Raw genomic sequence first — 18,686 nt, 5'->3', positions numbered from 1 at the left:
ACCAAAAAGCCTGGTGACCCATAGGTTCTGTTCCCATAAGCCTCAGCTTCTTCATCCATAAGGAAGTTGAACAGATGACTTTCAACATCTTCACCTGCTTTTAGGATTCCTTGAAAGCGGTACACTTGATATCTATCACATATCTCAGCAATGGGATTTTTGGGGAGAAGTCTGGGCAACATTGACTCTGCCTACAGGCGACCACGTCAGCGAGTAGAGAACACACACACTTGGGCTCTGCAGCTTACATCAGTAATTCTGAGTGGCAAGCAGTACAATGAGAAATCTCCTTAGGTAGTTCCTGGTAGAGGGGGGTAGGCAGGGAAGGGGGGGGAAGAGATGGCTGGATGACACTATAGAACTGGGTGTGGGGGCATATTCTAAACCTGTTCTCCTGAATACTTTGTGAGCTCACTTGAGGCCTCTGAGTACCTAAAATGATATTACCATGAAGAGCTAAATTTTTGTTGCTTTTAAATGTGGTTAGTTTATTCTTACATTTTAATGGCTGTACCAGTGTCATGGGTTACCACAAATAAGCCAGAGGTAAGAAAGCAAGCCCGCCCACAGGGACAATCAGAAGTTGGTTAGGAACATTAGGAGCGGAGAGGCCGACTATGTCCCATGAGGAAAGGGGGAAATGTTGGTACTGAGGTAACCTGAAAGGATGCAGGGAAATCTGCCAGTGTTAAAGTGTGATGGATTGCCTGCCGAGGAGAGAAAATAAGCAAGAAGCGCATTATGGGCAAAAGAAATCACCCGCAGGCAAGAGAAATCACCTGTGTAAAACCATGGCTGCCTAAACGTACAGCCCAGCATTCAGGAAGCAATAAATAGACATCCACACAGGCAGTGAGTGCTACAGTCCTCAAGCCCTATGCCATTGCTACTCCCACACAAGGCAGCAGTCCAGTAACTCAGGCAAAAACAAAACCTCCCAGCTTCCCTGGTCACTGGAGGCTAGGTGACAAGGTTTCAGACAATGAGATGCAAGGGGGAGCGCACTAGGCATTTGAGGGAGGATTTTACTCTCTGGATATAAAGGCTTACAATTGGGCGGCACAGCTCGCCTCCTTGGTGGTTCCTCCTTTGTTTGGCTTGGACATGGTAGGAAACAGGTGAGAAGCAGGGAAAGGGTGACCAGAGACCAGGCCAGGTACACTGGTAACATTACAGGGACAAAGAGCTGAGCGTTGCTCCTTGTATTAGGGTTCTCTAGAGTCACAGAGCTTATGGATAAGACTAAGGGGATATTAAGGGGATTATTTGTAACTTACAGTTTGTCATCCAACTAACCCAACAATGGGCAGCTGTGGAGGGGAAGTCCAAGAATCTAGTAGTTATTCAGTCCCACGAGGCTAGTTGTTTGAGCTGGTCTTCTGTAGTAGTTCCCAACAAGGTGCTGGCAAGTAAATGCAAGAGCGAATCTTCCTTCTTCCAATGTCCTTATGTAGGTCTTCAGCAAAAGGTGTGGCCCAGATTAAAGGTGTGTGCCACCATGCTTGGACCTGGAACTTGTTTTGTCGCAGGCTGACCTTGAACTCAAGATATCACCTTGCCTTAGTTTCCTGGGATTAAAGGCGTGTACTACCTTGCTTGGGGCTAAACTTTTCAAAGCCACTATGCCTCAAGATCTCCATGCCAAGATCCAGGTGAGAACTTGTGTCTTCCAGCCTCAAGATCTGGATCACAGCTGAGCCCTCCAATTCTGGATTGTGGTTCATTCCAGATATAGTCAAGCTGACAACCAGGAATAGCCATCACACTCCTCTTGGCCATACTTCTCACAGAAGACAAATGAGTCCCTCTGTGGTTCCATCACTGTGCACTGGCTCAATCTCTAAAGGATCTCAAATTTGAGGCTGGAAATGAAAGACCAGCAGGACAAAGCAAACTGAGCACCAGGATGAAAGGAGGGACCCTACAGAATAAAGGAAATCCACTGAGCTAGTCATATACTGGAAGAACACAAGGGCTAGGTATATGCAGCTTCCTTTTCGTGGGGACAGACACCAGGTGTACTGGGATTACAGAGTTAGGGAGAGTTGCAGAGACTTCTTCAGTGTGCTGCATGCTTGCTTTAATGGTGGGCTCTAACCTTTCTTTCTTTGCAAGCATTGATAATAATGAACATGACTTTAAGAAGGGAGGAATCCCCCCTCCCCCTGCCGTGCCTTCCCATCTAAATCCAAGGCCCCATGGAACTCTCACGGAGCTGAGAAAGCCAAATGCTTCTATTTTACCCCACCACAACCCTAAACTCAAGCCTTGGCAAGAGAAAAGGCTGGCACTAGTAGAGAAAGGAAAAACTTTCTCTTGGTAACTGGGGAAGACAGAACTGCAACTGGTTGAGCCCAGACACGGCTGTTTATCCAGGTAAAACAGCCTACACTGACAGGACATGAACCTGTTCTCAGTACTTTGTGGGAAATTCAGTATTCTTTCAACTATAAAATGTTATCGTTTGCCACTACCAATCATATTCAGAATTATGCAAGACCGTAATAATTACAGTGCTCTTGCTTTGGTAAAAGATGTTTAAAATCTTTTAGGACTTAAGACTGCAAATATTTTCACTTGTATGAAAGCGTTAACCACGAATTCACTTGGAAAAGCCCCTTTAGACAACAGCATAGTGCATCTCTTGGCTTTGTCTCAGGATTTTTACAAAAGCAAAAGCTTGCTCCATGTGCCAAGAGCTGTAACCCTTGAGCCACCGGCCCATGCACAGGGGCAAATGCTGCAATGTCACCTCTGAGAGACAAACATTCCTTCCTTTAAATGTAAAGAACAGAAACTATCAGATTCTAATCCCTGCCCCCAGAGTTTTGGGGTTCCTGGTAATGCCTAAAATGTGTGCTTTATTAGAGAATTATCAGGTAAGTCTGTAAAACTTCTAAGTCAAGGAGTATACTTTTACTGGGATGTAGCCTCTCTCTGCTCAGGGACTAGCTGAAGTGAGCAACCAGTCAAAACTCTCGGGTATGTATTCCTAAAACTGTGACCAGTTCATCTGTGCAAATAGAAATTGAATTTAATGTTAATCAGAATTGACTGGAACTCAGCTGCATTAACTAGTCAGAACAGAGGGAGCCACGGGTATGTTGTTCAAGCTGCCCACCGTCTTTTTAAAGATAAGTAATGACACCCAGGAATTTAGTATGTGAAAAGCAGAGACACTAAATGCTAAGACACACTGGGGACAATTACAATGGCTACTGCTAGTACTCAATGAATTTTATGCAGAGAAAACGGTATGCAATGGCACCCCATCTGCTATAGGATATATGGGTTTTTCATTCTGATGCTATCTTACGGTTCACTTACAACTTTTGGAAGCCGAGTTTAGACCAGAAGATAATGGGCCCTTTCCACTTGGGCTTTCCACTTTCACTTGGGCTTCAGCTCCTCCCCAAATAATTTACTCTCCAGAACTTTGGGGTGATGCCCAATAGCCTATGTTTTCTACAACTCCCCCAAAGCATTCTGGGGTGTGCAAAGATTAAGGATAGTCAAAAAAGATGAGGTACTTTGCAGATGCCACTAACCCATGATCCTCTGGCTTGTTCCCAGGGGTGAAGGCAAGCTGTGGGAGCCCCAAGGAAAGCTCTTTGGAGATCAGGCTTCCCATGAGCTCATGGGGACAGTACCAGTACCCAGAAGAGTCAGGCTGAAGTGAAAGCAAAACAAACAAGGCCAGGCCACATGGAGAACTGCAGCGAGAAGTGCCAATACCCCTTCCTCCAGCTCTCGCTTGGCAGGACTGCCCTAGCAGGTCAGCAGTGCAGGCTCTCACCATGGGAAGGGCTTCTGCACCGACTCACAAGTAAAATCGTTTATTTCTGCAGGGCTGGGATCACACCCAGAATCTCATGTATTCTAGGCAAACCTCTACCGCTGTGTCACATCCCTAGTCCTAACTCCCTTTCTTAATGGTCGTCACAAACCCCTTTTCTATCAAAGCTCAGAACAGCACTGTTCCTAACAGCCAAGAGGTGGGAACAACCCACATGTCTTCTGACTGCGAGATGTTAAGCAGAATGTAACACGGCTATAGGCTGGAGCATCAGTCTCCATCAGAGAAGGCACTAACAGGACAGAAGACTTAGAGAACATCATGAGAAGTGGGAGGAGCCAGTAGAGAGGGCCACAGATTCTGAAGATGCATTTACAGGAAGTGTCCATGATAAGCCAATCTGCAGAGACTGGGTAGATTAGTGATTGCCTGTCAGCAAGGGGTGGAATTAATGGACTGTGAAGTGATGCTTAGAAAATTCTTTTTCTAGTGATTTAAGGATTTTTAACTTGCACTGTAGTGATGGCTGCTCAGTAGTACTGTGACTATATCTCTGAAGACAGCAATACTCAATTGTGGGCTTTAAATGGGTGATTTGTGCAGTATACAAACTATATCTCAATAGAGTTGCTTTTTAAGTAAAATTAAACAAACTTTTTTTCCAAAGGAGGCTGGAGGGTATACAGCTTTGGAGGCCAGCTGGCTGGTGCAGTATGAAATATCAGCCGACATTCACCCAAGGGCAGTCAGTATCTGCAGGACATGGAGCCTCTGTGCACCCTGCTGCACATACTCAGCCTTCACTAAGTCCACAGATTTCATTAAACTGAGAAACCCAAGAAAACACTGTAAACTTCTCACCACTGTCATATTTCAAACGTTTCAATAGCTTACAGAAACCTTTAATGGTAACAAATTAAGCTAGATAAGAAAAGCACATCTGTGATTCCAGTGCTCACAGGATTGGGAGTTCAAGGCCAGCCTTAGCTACCCAGAGTTCAAGGCCAGCATGGACTTTGTGAGACCCTGTCCTTGCCTCGAAATTAAAAATAAGAATGACAAATCAAAACTTTCCACTTTGGACTTTGTCCTGGGGGCACACATGCATGCTCAGAGCAGTCACTTGACCCTAAGGAGGAAGTCCCTGCCAGCTGGGTGCTGCAATCAAGCCATGGTCACCTGGCTCCCAGGACAGCCAGCTCCTACTATGCAGTATGGAAGCCTCAACTCTAGTTCCCGAGTCTTGCTAGCAAGCAGAAGTGGTCAGGGTGATGGTGTTTTCAGGTCACTTCATAAAGTGGAAGAACTTGCTGTTTGAATTCTAGAGGCACATCAGGAAAAGCTGATAGGGTTAGCTTAGCAGTGTTAACAAGCACAGGAGCAGCCAGCCAAGGCCAGCCACAGTGGCTTCTGGCATGATATGCCAAGGACAACACATACACACAAAATAAAACCAAACCCAAAAAACCAATAAAAAACTTCACATGAACAATCAGATCCTTGGCCTGAAAAACTCTACCTCAAGACAGGTCTTTACTTACCACAGAAAAGCAAAGTTAAAGAAAATGGAACAAAAACCAATCTTGCCAGGGGAGGTAGCACAAGCCTGGAAACCCAGTAAGCGCTACAGAGCCAAACCCCATCTCAAAGAGGAGTCATTAAAAAGATAATCACACCTGTCAACTGGACACTATCTGCTTTTGCCTTTGCCAGGAAGTCCTGGAGAAAGGGAGACTCTTCCCCATAAAGCCCTACAGAAATCGCAACTCCCTACTCAAATAGGTCGCAGTGGGCAGACAAACACAACACAGGGGAAGGAAGTAGGTTCTTTCTTGGGGATAGGAGAGCAGAGCCACCAAGACCAGGGAGAAACACTGCCACCAAGTGGTGACGGGGTGTCCAGTCACCCGAAGTTGCCTGGCCTTGATGTGGCAGCAATCCCAATCCTCCAGAGCTTCTGAAAGGAAAAGAACCCATGTATGTCTGACCTTGACTGGGGAATGAGTGGGAGGACAGGTCCAGCTTGGGTACTTAAGAATCTCCCCAGGAAGACCAGGGATAAAGTTCAGCTGGTAGAGTCCTTGCCCCGCAGGCATGCCGTCCTTAGTCCAACCTCGGCACTACAGTAAAAAACAAAACAAAAGCCGGAAAGACAAGCCACCACCCACTACTACCACCAACAAAAAACAGGCACGGTGACACACCTGTGGCATCCCAACACCCAGAAGTGGAGGGAGAATCAAGAGTTCAAGGGCAGCATCAGCTACACGGTGAGTTCATGGTCAGCCTGGGCTGACCCAGTCTCAACAACAAATTCCACAGATGGCTGTGATGCCCAGTGAAAGACACTCCCCTGATGGAGAGAAAATGACTGCAGAGATGGATACGGTGTTTGCATTATTTCACTCATGTTAGCCATTAAAATCTCCCCAGGGTACGTAAGTTCTTGAAAACAAATCAGTCACTTAAGTGCGTCGTATCTTTTGCGCAATAACACAGAAGTCACACTGAAGATCCCTTCCATGCTTTAGTTTGGCCTTAACTGCTTACATCTTGGACCATGTGTTATCTAACCTAAAGTTCTTCATGCTTTAAGTAGGGCAGGCTGACCCAGCTACACTCACAAGCCAAAAAACAAACAAACAAAAAAAACAAAAAATAAAACAAAACAAAAGAAAAAACCCTCTCAACCTTGGCTTTACTAGATTATATACTCACACAATGGGTTTCAAGTCAATAAATCATTCTTATTTATGCCAAAAAGAGTTTCCTACCCCTTTTCAAGACATGTCAAAATCTGAAGGCATCTATTGTTGGTGAAATGCACACTGTGATATGAAATACTTAAATGAAAAGAACTAGATGAAGACTAAAACTGTTCCCTGGCACGAACAGAACAAAAAGATTCTCTCTGTTCCAAGTGGAGAGCTGCCTAAAAATTACTTCATAACGACAAAAGAGTTCTCTTTTGTATGGTACACTGCGAAAATAAAGTAAGGACATGCAGCACAGACTATCTAGCTAAGAGCTGGTCTCCAGCATCCTACGTTGTCCTGACGATTAGGTGAGAGCCCTTGACAAGGGAAACAGACTTGTGTAGACAGTGCGTCCTTGGAGCAGAGCACGAGGCGAAGCCAGCCTGTAGTGGATGAGAGCAGACAGCTGCTTCCCCAGGTCCACGCTCACCCTCTTACTCTGTATCAGTCTCCCCCACTGCACCCTGCTTCCTTACACACGCATTGTTCTCATAAAAGGTCACTGGCAGCTCAGTGGCCCAGCAGGCAGGAGGTCCTGTCTTCATTCCTGGCACCACAAAAAAAAAAAAAAAAAGAAAGAAAGAAAAGAAAGAAAGTCACTGAGAACCGAGATTATCAGAGGGCTCTTGGACCTTGGAGGCTCCTGAGTGTAGATTGCAGAGGCCCAGAGCAGTCTCACAGAGAGACTCGCTAAGCCTGGAAGACCCAGATCATACCCTCTGTGGCTGCATACTCCAAGCCCTAACTACTCAACATAGGCTATTCACATCAGTGTCAGTGGGAAAGAAAGCCTTTCAGAAATGGAGGGAGAGCTTGGGATGCAATTGGTCCCACCTCAACAATCCACCTTCCAACCAGATCACCAAAGGACCCCAATCTCACTAAAGCTGGTGAATCCATTCTCTGATCCATGCATGAATGGACAAAACCACAAGTGTGTGCCCAGCTTTGCCCAGGGACAAGTGCACCACCACACTTGTCTGTGGTAGGAACAATAGTGAGGCTCTGAAAAATCAGAGGCTTAATTCGAAGGGTAGAGCTTCTCTGTCCTCTACTCCGAGAAGCCAGTGTGTCTGGGTGCCCTCAGCCATGCCCTCGAATGAATTCCTGAACACACCCAACCCAGCTCGGCTATGTGCTGATTTACTAGCACTCTTGCAATGCCACCCGGGGCGGAGTGAATACTTTACCAAGTATGGGCCTTTCAAATGTTCAATGCCACGATTCCTCACCCAGAGAGCCAGTGGCTTTCCTGGATTTCAGAGACAGCAATGGTAAGCAGCCACCACCATGTGGAGCATCAGTAAGCCCTGGACTTTATATTTAAGCCACCAAGCAGCTTTTAGCATCTCATTTCACCACCTATGTTTGCTTCGTTGTGGAAAGAGCTGTCTCGTCACAGTTGAATAAAACCTGGTTTCCTATTTATCACGCAGCTTTGCTTCCATGTGGTGAGTGCCACATTGAATTTAACCATCTGAGATGTAGGGACCAACCCTTGGTAGGCTCAGAAGCATCACCAGCCCTCTCAGACTTTGCTAATTTAAACTCAGTCTTACAAAATTCCAACTAGTCATTGCTGAACTCAAAAGGGGAGGTGGGGCCCACAGGAGCGCAGCTCAGTGGCGGAGGATCTGCCTGATGTGTGCAAGGCCCTGGTTCTACTCACAGACATGTGGGAGACAGACACATTTGAAGAGGTTTCCTAGTTTTCTTAGACGGTGAATTTCTAAGTACAGTTTTCTAATGTAACCCTTCCTTAGATAGGTTTCTAATGAAGGTATTTGTCCAGTCTAACCGCTTCACCATTATCTCACTGCTCATGTTCTAGCTCTCCTTTACTTTATGAATTTTGTCCCCCAGGATTTGGCTCAGACATAATATCAGAACCTTTAGCTCACAGACTACACCACTGCTCTTGCAGTAAGTACCATTACTGAACAGCAAACGCCATGCTTTTAAAATGACTGCAGGCTTGTGTTAGGAGCAAGGAAGGGTTGAGATGGTCCTGCCTTGTTCTTTTACTTAAGGAAGCAGCAAGGCTTCCCTCTCAGTGTAGCTCAAGATTGGACTAATGGAGTGTGGAGCGTAAATGTAGAAATGGACAATCATGGAGTGTCTGAGCTTGTCTAAGGAACCACCGAGTTGTTTACTACCCGCACTTTATGATTTTCTTTTTCATATTATGAATTTTAAATACGTGCAGGAGCGCTGGGACACACCTTTAATCCCAGCTCTTGGGAAAGAGAGGCAAGGTGGATATCTCCGAGTTCAAAGCCAGCCTGGTCTTTAGAGTCACAGGCAGCCAGGGCCACAAAGTGAGACTGTCTCAACACCACGCAGATACCTAGAGAATGTTTCTAAATAGCATTATGCTCCCTCCCTTAGCCAGGTGGGGCAAAAGTCACAAGCCTAGGCTACGATGAGAATTTTAGAGAGTTCATCCAGCTTAAGGTTCTTTCTGGGGAGTAGCAGAGCCGGAATAAGGGCTCCAGGGTCTCCCTCACCCTAGTCTGAGACGATGAAGTGCTGTCGTGCTGCTACTGCTGAGCAAGGTCCTAAGTGACTTTTTGTCCTTCCCTAATTTCATCTCAGAGACTGCCTGTGACACTCCAGCCAAGTAGCCCAGTCTCTACTTCCCTCCCAATAGCAGGACATCCACAACCTCTGTGGTGTTCACGAGGGCTGAACCTTCCCGGGTGGCCTTACCTTCATATCTGCTTGGGGAATCACAGGCCTTCTGTGGAGTGGCCACTCGGAGGAATATCTGCTGTCTCCAGGAATGCCGCCGGGTCTTCACGGGGGTCCCATCTGCGTCACCCAGGTGGTTTGCTTTGGATTCAAAGTCCCTAAAATGGCAAGATGGCAGATCATGAGTGGGGGAGGGGAGTCAGAGTTATAGTTCAGCTGACTTAGCTTTCCATCAACAGATGGCTTGATAGCCACAGAAACTAAATCAGAGTCACAGTGGGTCAATAAAGGGCACTGTGAAAAGAACAAGTTCACATGTCACATGCCCTGTATCACTGCTATCATAAAAGATATTTAACAAGTATGCTCCATAGACCGCAGCTTCCAATTGAGCCTTTCTGTGGGTGCTACTTCAAAAGAGAAAACTACCTAGCCGGGGCACTGGCACCAGAACCACAATCCATACTAGCCAGCATGTAGGATTGTTTTCCTTAGCCCCAGCCTGTATCTCCATGACTGCTACAAATCTCTTTCCCTCCCTTTACCCCCACCTCTCTCTCACACACATACATACAGACAGAGCACAACCCACCCACAGCATACCATGCCTCGACACCATTCACCCATACCCAGATCACACCTACACACCTCACCATCTACCCCCCTCCCTTCTTCCCCCATTCATGCACACAGAAAAGCAGCTCTAATTTACTTAGAGAACCATCCAGGAACTTATGATACAACCACTACTGATATTGCCTACTTTAAACCTTTAGCTTTAAAACTATAAAACAAAGTATAATTGTTAATATATAAATATCTCATTAATTTTCTTTCCACTCACAACAGAGTTTGAGCAGGCCCTTGCAATTCACACTCAGTATACACCACAGTGTGGCAATCATCACACCTGGCAGACTGGATCACTGACCTCGTGAGGACAGGCACAGGTTACTGCCCTTCAACAGCCCCACAGAACTATAGACTCTACTCCTCTGAGGGCAACAACGTCAGCAAAGCAGCCCTATGCAAAACCGCAAGGTGGCTGCCTGCTTTACGAAGGGCATGGATGAGGAGAAATGGCTTAAGAAGGCTACACAACGGGCTTAGCTAGTGTTCCAGATGGCAGGAAAGCAGCAGAAATGCCCCATCTATCAAACAACCCAGCACTCAGCACATCCAGACCTGACAGATTTAAATGGAGCCCTACCTGTTCGTGTTCTTAAAGTCACAGGTGTTATTTTCATCTACAGGAGCCAGAAATTTTAGAAAGTTTGGCACAGAGGAGGAAGAATGGAGTTTTTTCCGCAGGGCATTACGGTAGGAGACACTAAGAGTTTGGTTAAAAAAAGAGTTTAGGATAAAGAAATATAAACACACAAAGTAAACACTCTAAGTTTCAAAAGGAAAGCTCTTCACTGAGATGCTAAGAAGTAAAGCAGATAAGACATGTAAAATATTTTGTGACTGAAAATGACTTATTTTCAGTCAATAAATTAAATTTAAAAAAAAAAATCACTACCCTCTACATGACACCCTTATCTACATTAATCAGAAGCTTTCTGACATGGTACAAATTACAGTGTATACAAACACGGCTGTTAGCCTGTGCGCATGCGTATGCTCCCATAAAGGTCAAGGGATGTGAAAGTTACGAGTTAAAACAATTCACCACTGAGCTTCTTCACAACAGCTTAAAGAAAACTAGGAGTAAAATAAAGTCAATTCAAAGGACAGCTGAAAAGAGCAAATCCAAATAATACAAAAAGCCCCCCCACACAAGCGTGTCAGGGCTTCCTGCAGGGACAGCCCCCATGCGGCTGAGCTGACTCAGTGTGGATGCCTGGCAGACAGACAGGTGACACTGAACTTGCCATGCGAGTGTGCTCACCTTTTTGGCACAGCATTCCCACTTTGTTCTCCACTGGAATTGTGTTTTAGGTACTTAAAAAAGTTTGGTGAGGAGGCAGAGGGGTTAAGACGAGGTGGAGGCGGAGCTGAAGGCTGCCCTGGGCAGCACTGAGACTCGCCCCCAGGAAGATGGTCCACACTAAACAGCAATCAGAGAAAGTGGGATTAGAGGGCACAGGAGCACACTGCAGAGGGAGGACGGAGTGTCTACAGGAACCAGTCGGGGACCGCTGTCACGGGTGAACACTGTCAGGTCCTTGACTGGTCTTATGCTTCCAGTAATACTTTCTGCTCTATTCCCTTGCTAGGAAATGACGGATAAAATTTTAGAAAATAACCCACAATTTAAAAGCCACATTTCCCTTCAGGACATCTTGCCCTGGATTTCAAAGTCCTGTTTCCTATAGACTGAGGAGGAAAGTTCACAAGAGAAAAAGCAAAATAAATATGCAAAAGGTGGGCATGTCCCCACCCTCCCAAGGCTGGTCCATCACAGCCCATGACACAGCCACTCTCTCGGGGAAAGAGGAAAAGCGGCGACTCTCAGCACTCGGTCCTTCCACCTGAGGACTGGCACTAAAAGTGCCAGAGAAAGGGTGGGCACACAGGCACGATGCGGAGGACAGTGTGCTCACAGGGTGTGGGAAAGTGGGGAGCTTGTCTCAGAAACATCCGACTTGTTAACAGATCCTGGAGGAAGTCCTGCCATCAGTCACCCTGCCCAACTCCAAAGACTCAAGGATGATTCCCAACAAGCAGCCTAGGAAAACAAAGCTGACAGCTCTACGTGGCTCAGGATTATGAGTGCATGTCATACCTTCCCTCCACATATCAAACACCAACCACTGCACTGATTCAAATGGCTGCACCTGGTACCAGTCACATGGGCATACATGTCCCCAGCTTCTGCTGTCACCAGCCAGACATATATGGGTATGGCCTCATTTTTAAACATATTTTAAAGGATAACTTGGGGCCCAGTCAGTCTCTAGCACTTGGGGTCAGTCACTAACAGACCTAGAAAAATACAGGGAAAGTTTTTGCCACTACATTGCTTATGCTTCTCTATAGCTGGGAAGGTTTAACTGTTTGAGCCCAATTTTTTTTTTCCCGAGACAGGGTTTCTCTGTGTAGCTCTGGCTATCCTGAAACTCACTCTGTAGATCAGGCTGGCCTCGAACTCAGAAATCCACCTGCCTCTGCCTCCCAAGTGCTGGGATTAAAGGCGTGCACCACCACGCCAGGCTGAGACCAATTCTTAAGTGCAGTGTGCTGGCTGGTTTTATTTCAACTTGACCCAGCTACAGTCATCAAAGAGAAAGGAGCCTCAGCTGAGAAAATGCCTACATAAGATCTGGCTATAGGCAAGCCTGAAGGGCGTTTTCTTAATTAGTGACTGATGAGGGAGAGCCTAGCTTATTGTGGATGGTGTCATCCCTGGGCTGATGGCTCTGGGTTCTATAAGAAAGCAGGCTGAGCAAGCTATGAGGAGCCAGCCAACAAGCCTCTGCCTCTGCATCAGCTCCTGCCTCCAAGTTCAGCCCCCAACTTGTCTTCAATAATGGACTATGATGTGGAAGTGTAAGCAAAGTACCCATTTCCACCCCAACTTGCCTTTGGTCATGGTGTTTCATCACAGCAATAGAAACCCTACCTAAGACAAGGAGTGAACTGAACGTTGAATCTAGAATTCCCATGGTGACAGATTTCAGAAAGCCGTCAACTCTGATTCCATCATACTGAGCCAGTCATCAGGTATGCCTAGGTCTCACTCAGACCAAGAAGACAGCCAGGGTGACACCCACAGCATAGCTTTCCCACCCTGCTTGTATGGACATGGTGTCCCTATCCCACCACAGCCCAGATCTAGGTATTCCAAGGAGGAAACTCCTCCACTCATACCCACATGCCACCTTCCCCAAGTCCAGCAGACAAGTTCCAAAGATGACATCGAATGCATTAAGGACCGACTGACACACATAAGGGCCATTTTTGCTCCTGTCTACCTGCTTGCTAGCAATGTTTGCACCTACCTCTACACACTTCCTGAGGGAGCCAAGAAGAACTTGACACTGCTTCAAGTTTTATTTTTTGAAGCCAAAGGTCAAACCTGGCTCTGGTTATTCTTTTGCCCCAAAAGTATACTCAGCATATATAATAAATCTGACACTTTAAGCAGCTCTTACTTGCGTTCATGAGGCGTCTCTGTGCTCACAGAGTGATACCGCATGAGTTTCCGTTGAGAGACCCCTGGAGAGCTCTGGGCAGGTTCTGGAGGTGCAGGGCACTCTACTGGGAAATGACTCAGGGTGTTGGCTCTCCTCCTGAATGCCTGCTGGGGTGACAACAGAGCAGACTCTTCTGCAATGTGGCTCTCTGAGTCACTGGACAGGTCATCTGAGGAGCCAAGGAGCTTGAAGGAGCTTTCAGAGATGGGGAAGGCCTCCTTGTCACCCATGGACAGCTCCTAACAGCAGACAGACAGCAGATTAGATATGTGACAGGGGAATGGGGGGACTGGCACTCTAAGCACACAGAAACATTACATTCGTAGGACTGTCTGACTAGAATGTCATCTAGAGGCTACAAAGACATAAGGGTATTTATTAAGGCTGTTACACAGCACCTGCTTCTCAGAGATAGGTTCTTGCTTCCTGCAGAGATGGGGGAGGTTCCAAATATAATAATGAAGTTCACAAGCTGCAACACTGACTGCTCAAACACCATGACCAGATTGCTCACTCCAGAGAACAGGCTTTTCACAGGCTTGTAAGAAGTATGGTCCTGTATGGAGTTCCCACCACTTAACCAACTTCTTGATCTTTGCCAAGTATGTTCATGGCTGTTTACCCACAGCTCAAGGCTCTTTCTGACTCTGATCTAATGTTGAGATTTAACTTGGCAGTCTTGATGCTAAAACTATACCCTATATTCTGCCTGCAGTAGAAACAAGTCAGTGACTTATCATAATTCAGGGGAAATCATTTAACTTCCAACTGCATTTCACTGTCCTCCTCTGTAAGAGTACAGTGAAAATTCACACACCATTTCTTTAATTAAACAAGACAAGACAACTTTAAAGTGGTTTGTATTCCAACTAATGCTACAGAAATAAGCTAAAGTTTCATTAAGTACTCCCTCCTTACTCTAAGCTCGGACATTTATCAAGAATCCTAACAAGCCAACTTAGGTGGTCATGCCCATAATTTCTGCTCCTAGGAAGCAGAGGCCAGATGATCAGGAGTTCTGAGCCATCAAGGTCAGCATGAGCTAGGTATAAGACCAGAAAAGGGGATTGGGGGACACATAAAAACAAAAGATGGAGTCTTACAAACTTCATAATTGACACCAAGCTATCTGGAATCCTTCTCCCTGGCTACTTCCTCCGCATAACTTCCAGGCCTTCCACAAGACTTAATTCATAGCATCAGTACCCTTCCCTTCTCTAAGCTTTCTACTACCAAACTACACCCATTCCCTCATTCCTCTGAGGTCCAAGCCGTCAGTATCTGTTGTCTGCAGCTCTCGTCACACTCTCCCCTCATGTGGGCTTTACTTGTTCAACTGTCCTTTCTCACCTATAGACCCAGCCATCTTTTTACAATAGGTAACCAGCAGCACACGACATCTGTACACTTGAACAGTGAGGTACAATCAGTGTCCTGTGGAGGCTGGATGATGATGTGGCCTGCTGTGTCTGAACTTAGAAAGCCACATGTAGACTTCCAGGTCTTACTGCATAAGGCCGGTCTACAAGACCAGCAGGAACAGCAATATCACCCGCTGCTTAGAGGAGTCAGCGTTTAGATCCCACCCAGAACAAGTGAAGCACAGACGTAGCTTAAAGTCTAAGTCATGCTCATCTAAAGGAATGAGTCTCAAACCACATACTACACACACCGGTAGGGTAGTAATATCAATCTAGTGGCTTGCCAGGAGCATTTTAAAAATAAATGAGCAGAAATAACAGTGTATGCAGTCCATTATGCAGAGAGTGATTTCATTTTAACTCATTTTCATTTTGTGTGGGAGGGTCAAACTATGTCAAATGTTAAATGTCTTTCAAACTGTTGGCTAGGATTTGAAGCCTTTGAAAACTCCAAGTCTATGACAGAGTTCTGTGAAGGGCTAGAGCTCACAAGCTTCCTCATTCTTACATCAGAACATGCTGACAATATGGAGGACGGCTGCCTCCTGAACACCAATACCAAGTTTACTTCTTGGCAGCCATGGGGTTAAATAAACAGGTTCAGTCATGTGTAAATGCCTCTGGAACAAGATAGAAAGCAAGGGGATACAGCAGGTGTGTCACCACAGAAGACTGTCAGGCAACTCATCATACCTGTGCTCTGCGGCAGACCGCAGGGGTAAGGCTTGGCTGCTTATTTAAACAAAACAATCATGTTTTCTCACAGTCATGGGGTCGGCTACAGGACACAGTCTCAGGGATTTACGCTGCACAATTCCCTGAATCCACAACCCCCCTCCCACCTTTGAAGCTCTCTCAATCTTTTATTATTGCAAAATCTACTTTGGATAAAAAGCCCATGGTTGTTACCGATTAGGCTTCATCTGTCTAAAAATATGATCTTGATTCTCTGTTTATAGGAACAGTTATTTGCCTTTTTATTTAGAACTTTTCACATGGCTCGCCCTCCACTCGTAGAGAAGTCTGGAAACACTAGGTATTTTATGACTAGAGGAACACGGGCTTTTTTGTCCTGATAGCTGTGTAGATTCAAGATGGGCAGGCCTGTTGGCTGCATCTTCAGAGTATCACTGAAAGAGAAATATGCTTACTTTGCTGGTGTTACTTAGTGTACTAGAAGTGGAGCTGTCCAGATCCACACTGGCGGAATGGTCCTGCAGGCCCCTGGCTTTATTACCCTATAAAAATAAAAGGCAGTTGACATACAACCCCAAAGTCGTCATCACCTGGAAGCAGCCTGGCCTTGTCAAGTAAGCCCAGAAAATGAACTCACTGACAAGCACAGCTCTGCACAACCCTGCATTAACCAGCACAATCCTGTCATCATTTTAAGGATCATACCTACCTAGATGATCCACAGAGCCCCATGGATCAGTCATTTGCTGGAGATGACAGACAGGAAGAAGGCCCCAATACATCTATCATGATCCCCAAAGCATACTCCATAGCTCCTTCCTGAGTCATGGGCGATCATTAACTGGCCACCTGGATATCACTCAACCGACCTACATCCCTCTGGGAACTCCCAAAGGCAAGCCCTTTCAGTCTTGGTTTTATAATTGGGCTGTTTTGAATTATCTTAAAGAATGTTTTGAAAAAATCTCAGTAATACCATTGGACGAAGTCATCTTTAACTGACCAAAGTTTATGTTTCAGAGGGAATATGCCCTAACATCTGGAAGAGCTATAACAAAATAGTGCAAGCTCTAGAGATGCAAGTGTTTAACAGAAAATCAAGTTTTGATTTGTTAGAAGTGACATAAGGCTGTTCACACTCATGGGCTAGGGAGATGCTTTCCTAAGGAACTCCCAGGTGATGCTCAGTGTACCTCCATCTTCCTAGAGACCCCTAGATTGGCAACTTTTTGGTCTTGAACGCAAATATCTCAAACATCTTACCATCTGTAAATGACACCAAGCTATCTGGAATCTGTGGCCTCTGTGACAAGTATTCAATTCTGTACAAACGTAGCCTTAGATAACACGTAACTGAATGATACTGTGTAAATAAAGTAAGTTTTATTTACAAAAGCAAAGAGGCTCATAGGATTTGGCCCATGGGTCAAATATTTCATGAATCTGCTTCTAGGAAGTTCCAAATACTCAACAAAGGAGCTGACAGGATAGGTTTTTTCGAGACAGGGTTTCTCTGTGTAGCCCTGGCTGTCCTGGAACTCACTCTGTAGACCAGGCTGGCCTCAAACTCAGAAATCCTCCTGTCTCTGCCTCTCAAGTGCTAGGATTAAAGGTGTATGCCACCACTGCCTAGCAATAGGATAGTTTTTGAAGTTGTCCTTAGAGACACCAGGAAAGATGGGACCTACATCTGGCATTCATAATCCATGTTCTTTATAGGAACTGTATAAACAATAACACTCTTGGGAACGGGGAATCCCATGGGATAAACAAAAAAGGGTGTAAGTTCCCAGCACTTGGGAGCCTTAGGCTCGGATTGGGAGTATGAAGTCAGGGTATACTATGTAGAGTGGCACTAAATAAATAAATGCTAAAAATAAATAACACCTAGATAATTATTGCTTTAAGTCTGATGGAACATAAAGTAGAGCTGAATCTTAGACTCTGCTTAAAAATGATTCAACTTAAGTGAGAAGAAAGGATGCTACTTACCCTGGACAGAATGCTCTCCAGGGACTCTGTTAAGGATCTTTTTGCTCTGTTCTTCAGTGAATCTAACCTGAACCGGCTAGCACTGGGTGGCAGTTCACTCCCAATATTCTCTGCTGCCACCTGCAGTGTCTAGAAAAGAAAAACAATGAAAAGTTAAGTCAGCTGGAGTTTCTACCCTTTGGTGCACATGAAGGAACAACCTATGGGAACCATCCTCTTGAAAGCCTGGGCTCCCGTGTGCTCCTTAGCAACATGCCTGCAAGTTTAGTACATAATCTGCTATCCCACATAAAATGAGAAAATATGCTCAAATCTAATCAGCTAGCTCGGTCAGGCTACTGAATCAGAAACCTGCGATGTCCTAACTGCAAATTTCCATTTTCTCTGAGCCTCGATTTCTTCCCAGTAAGCTGGGAGTACCATTATCTAATCAGATCACTGTGCTACGAGAGTACAACAGGTGCGAATATGGCAAGCACTGAACATGGGATCTGGGACAAAACCTACGCTGCCAATCTTTTAAAATAAAGCAATATCTTACCTATGGAGGCATTTGAGAGACTAAGTTAAAAATTAAATTTATCAACTGAATCCATCCTTCCTAAATCTTTTTATAATCTTTTTTTCCTCTCCCTCTTAGTTCTTTCTCTCATGAAACCAAGCTTCTTTTTCTCAGCTATGCGTAACATTCAGCCAGAGCACAGTGGAATCGACGGCCACTAAATGTAATGCTACCTGTTAGCAAGGAAGTACGTTTCCAAAATCTTACACTCCAAACCTGAGCACTACAATGCTTACGTGGACCTTCTCTTGACTGTTTTTTTTTTGTTGTTGTTGTTTTGTTTTTTTGTTTTTTTTTGTTTTTTTTTCTGCTAGATGGTAGTTTTGTCAGGACAAGACAAGGAAACAAATTCTCGATCCCTCTAAATACCAGCACACTCTTTGCAGTAGTCAAGCACTCAGAAAGTAGAGAGACTAACACAAATACTTTTGCCATACTTAAGTCTGGCCAAGTTAGCACTGCCAGATGTTGAGGAATGAGAGGAGCAGGTCCCCAGCTGTGTGGCCCAGCCACTGTATTCCCTGACGCCCCTCTGAGTTTCCCCACCTGTAGACTGAACTGTCTTCCCAGGTATGCTGTGACTTTTAAATGAATGAATACTCAGCCCAACACTCTGAGCGCAGTGTCTGTCTA

At 45.5% G+C, this 18,686-nt stretch overlaps 1 protein-coding gene and 1 long non-coding RNA gene across 7 annotated transcripts in view; one reads left to right on the top strand and one right to left on the bottom strand.

The window, feature by feature from the left end:
• Tbc1d1 (TBC1 domain family member 1) overlaps positions 1-18,686 on the bottom strand; it is a 199,481-nt gene that overhangs the window by 57,226 nt on the left and 123,569 nt on the right. For 2 of the 5 annotated variants that reach the window (XM_031342384.1, XM_031342387.1), the window contains 6 exons: positions 17,492-17,620; positions 15,955-16,041; positions 13,341-13,621; positions 11,135-11,293; positions 10,454-10,573; positions 9,262-9,401 (listed from right to left, as the gene is read on the bottom strand). In XM_031342384.1, coding sequence (XP_031198244.1) covers positions 9,262-9,401; positions 10,454-10,573; positions 11,135-11,293; positions 13,341-13,621; positions 15,955-16,041; positions 17,492-17,620 — 916 coding nt within the window. The remainder of the gene's footprint in view (positions 1-9,261; positions 9,402-10,453; positions 10,574-11,134; positions 11,294-13,340; positions 13,622-15,954; positions 16,042-17,491; positions 17,621-18,686) is intronic. The other 3 variants (XM_031342386.1, XM_031342388.1, XM_031342385.1) reach the window with 2 other exon arrangements.
• The window catches only part of LOC116071013, a 39,893-nt gene that overhangs the window by 1,847 nt on the left and 19,360 nt on the right, over positions 1-18,686 (top strand). The window contains exons 3-4 of one of the 2 annotated variants that reach the window (XR_004110670.1): positions 3,574-3,775; positions 4,464-4,649. The exons of the other annotated variant lie outside the window; for it this stretch is intronic. This is a non-coding gene — a long non-coding RNA (uncharacterized LOC116071013). Of the gene's footprint in view, positions 1-3,573; positions 3,776-4,463; positions 4,650-18,686 lie in introns of those variants that run through there. 2 annotated transcript variants of the gene reach the window in all.

Source organism: Mastomys coucha, unplaced genomic scaffold, assembly GCF_008632895.1.
Source record: "Mastomys coucha isolate ucsf_1 unplaced genomic scaffold, UCSF_Mcou_1 pScaffold22, whole genome shotgun sequence".
Taxonomy (NCBI): Eukaryota; Metazoa; Chordata; class Mammalia; order Rodentia; family Muridae; genus Mastomys; species Mastomys coucha.
The sequence above is the reverse complement of the archived record's forward strand: the minus strand, read 5'-3'. Positions and strand labels throughout refer to the sequence as shown.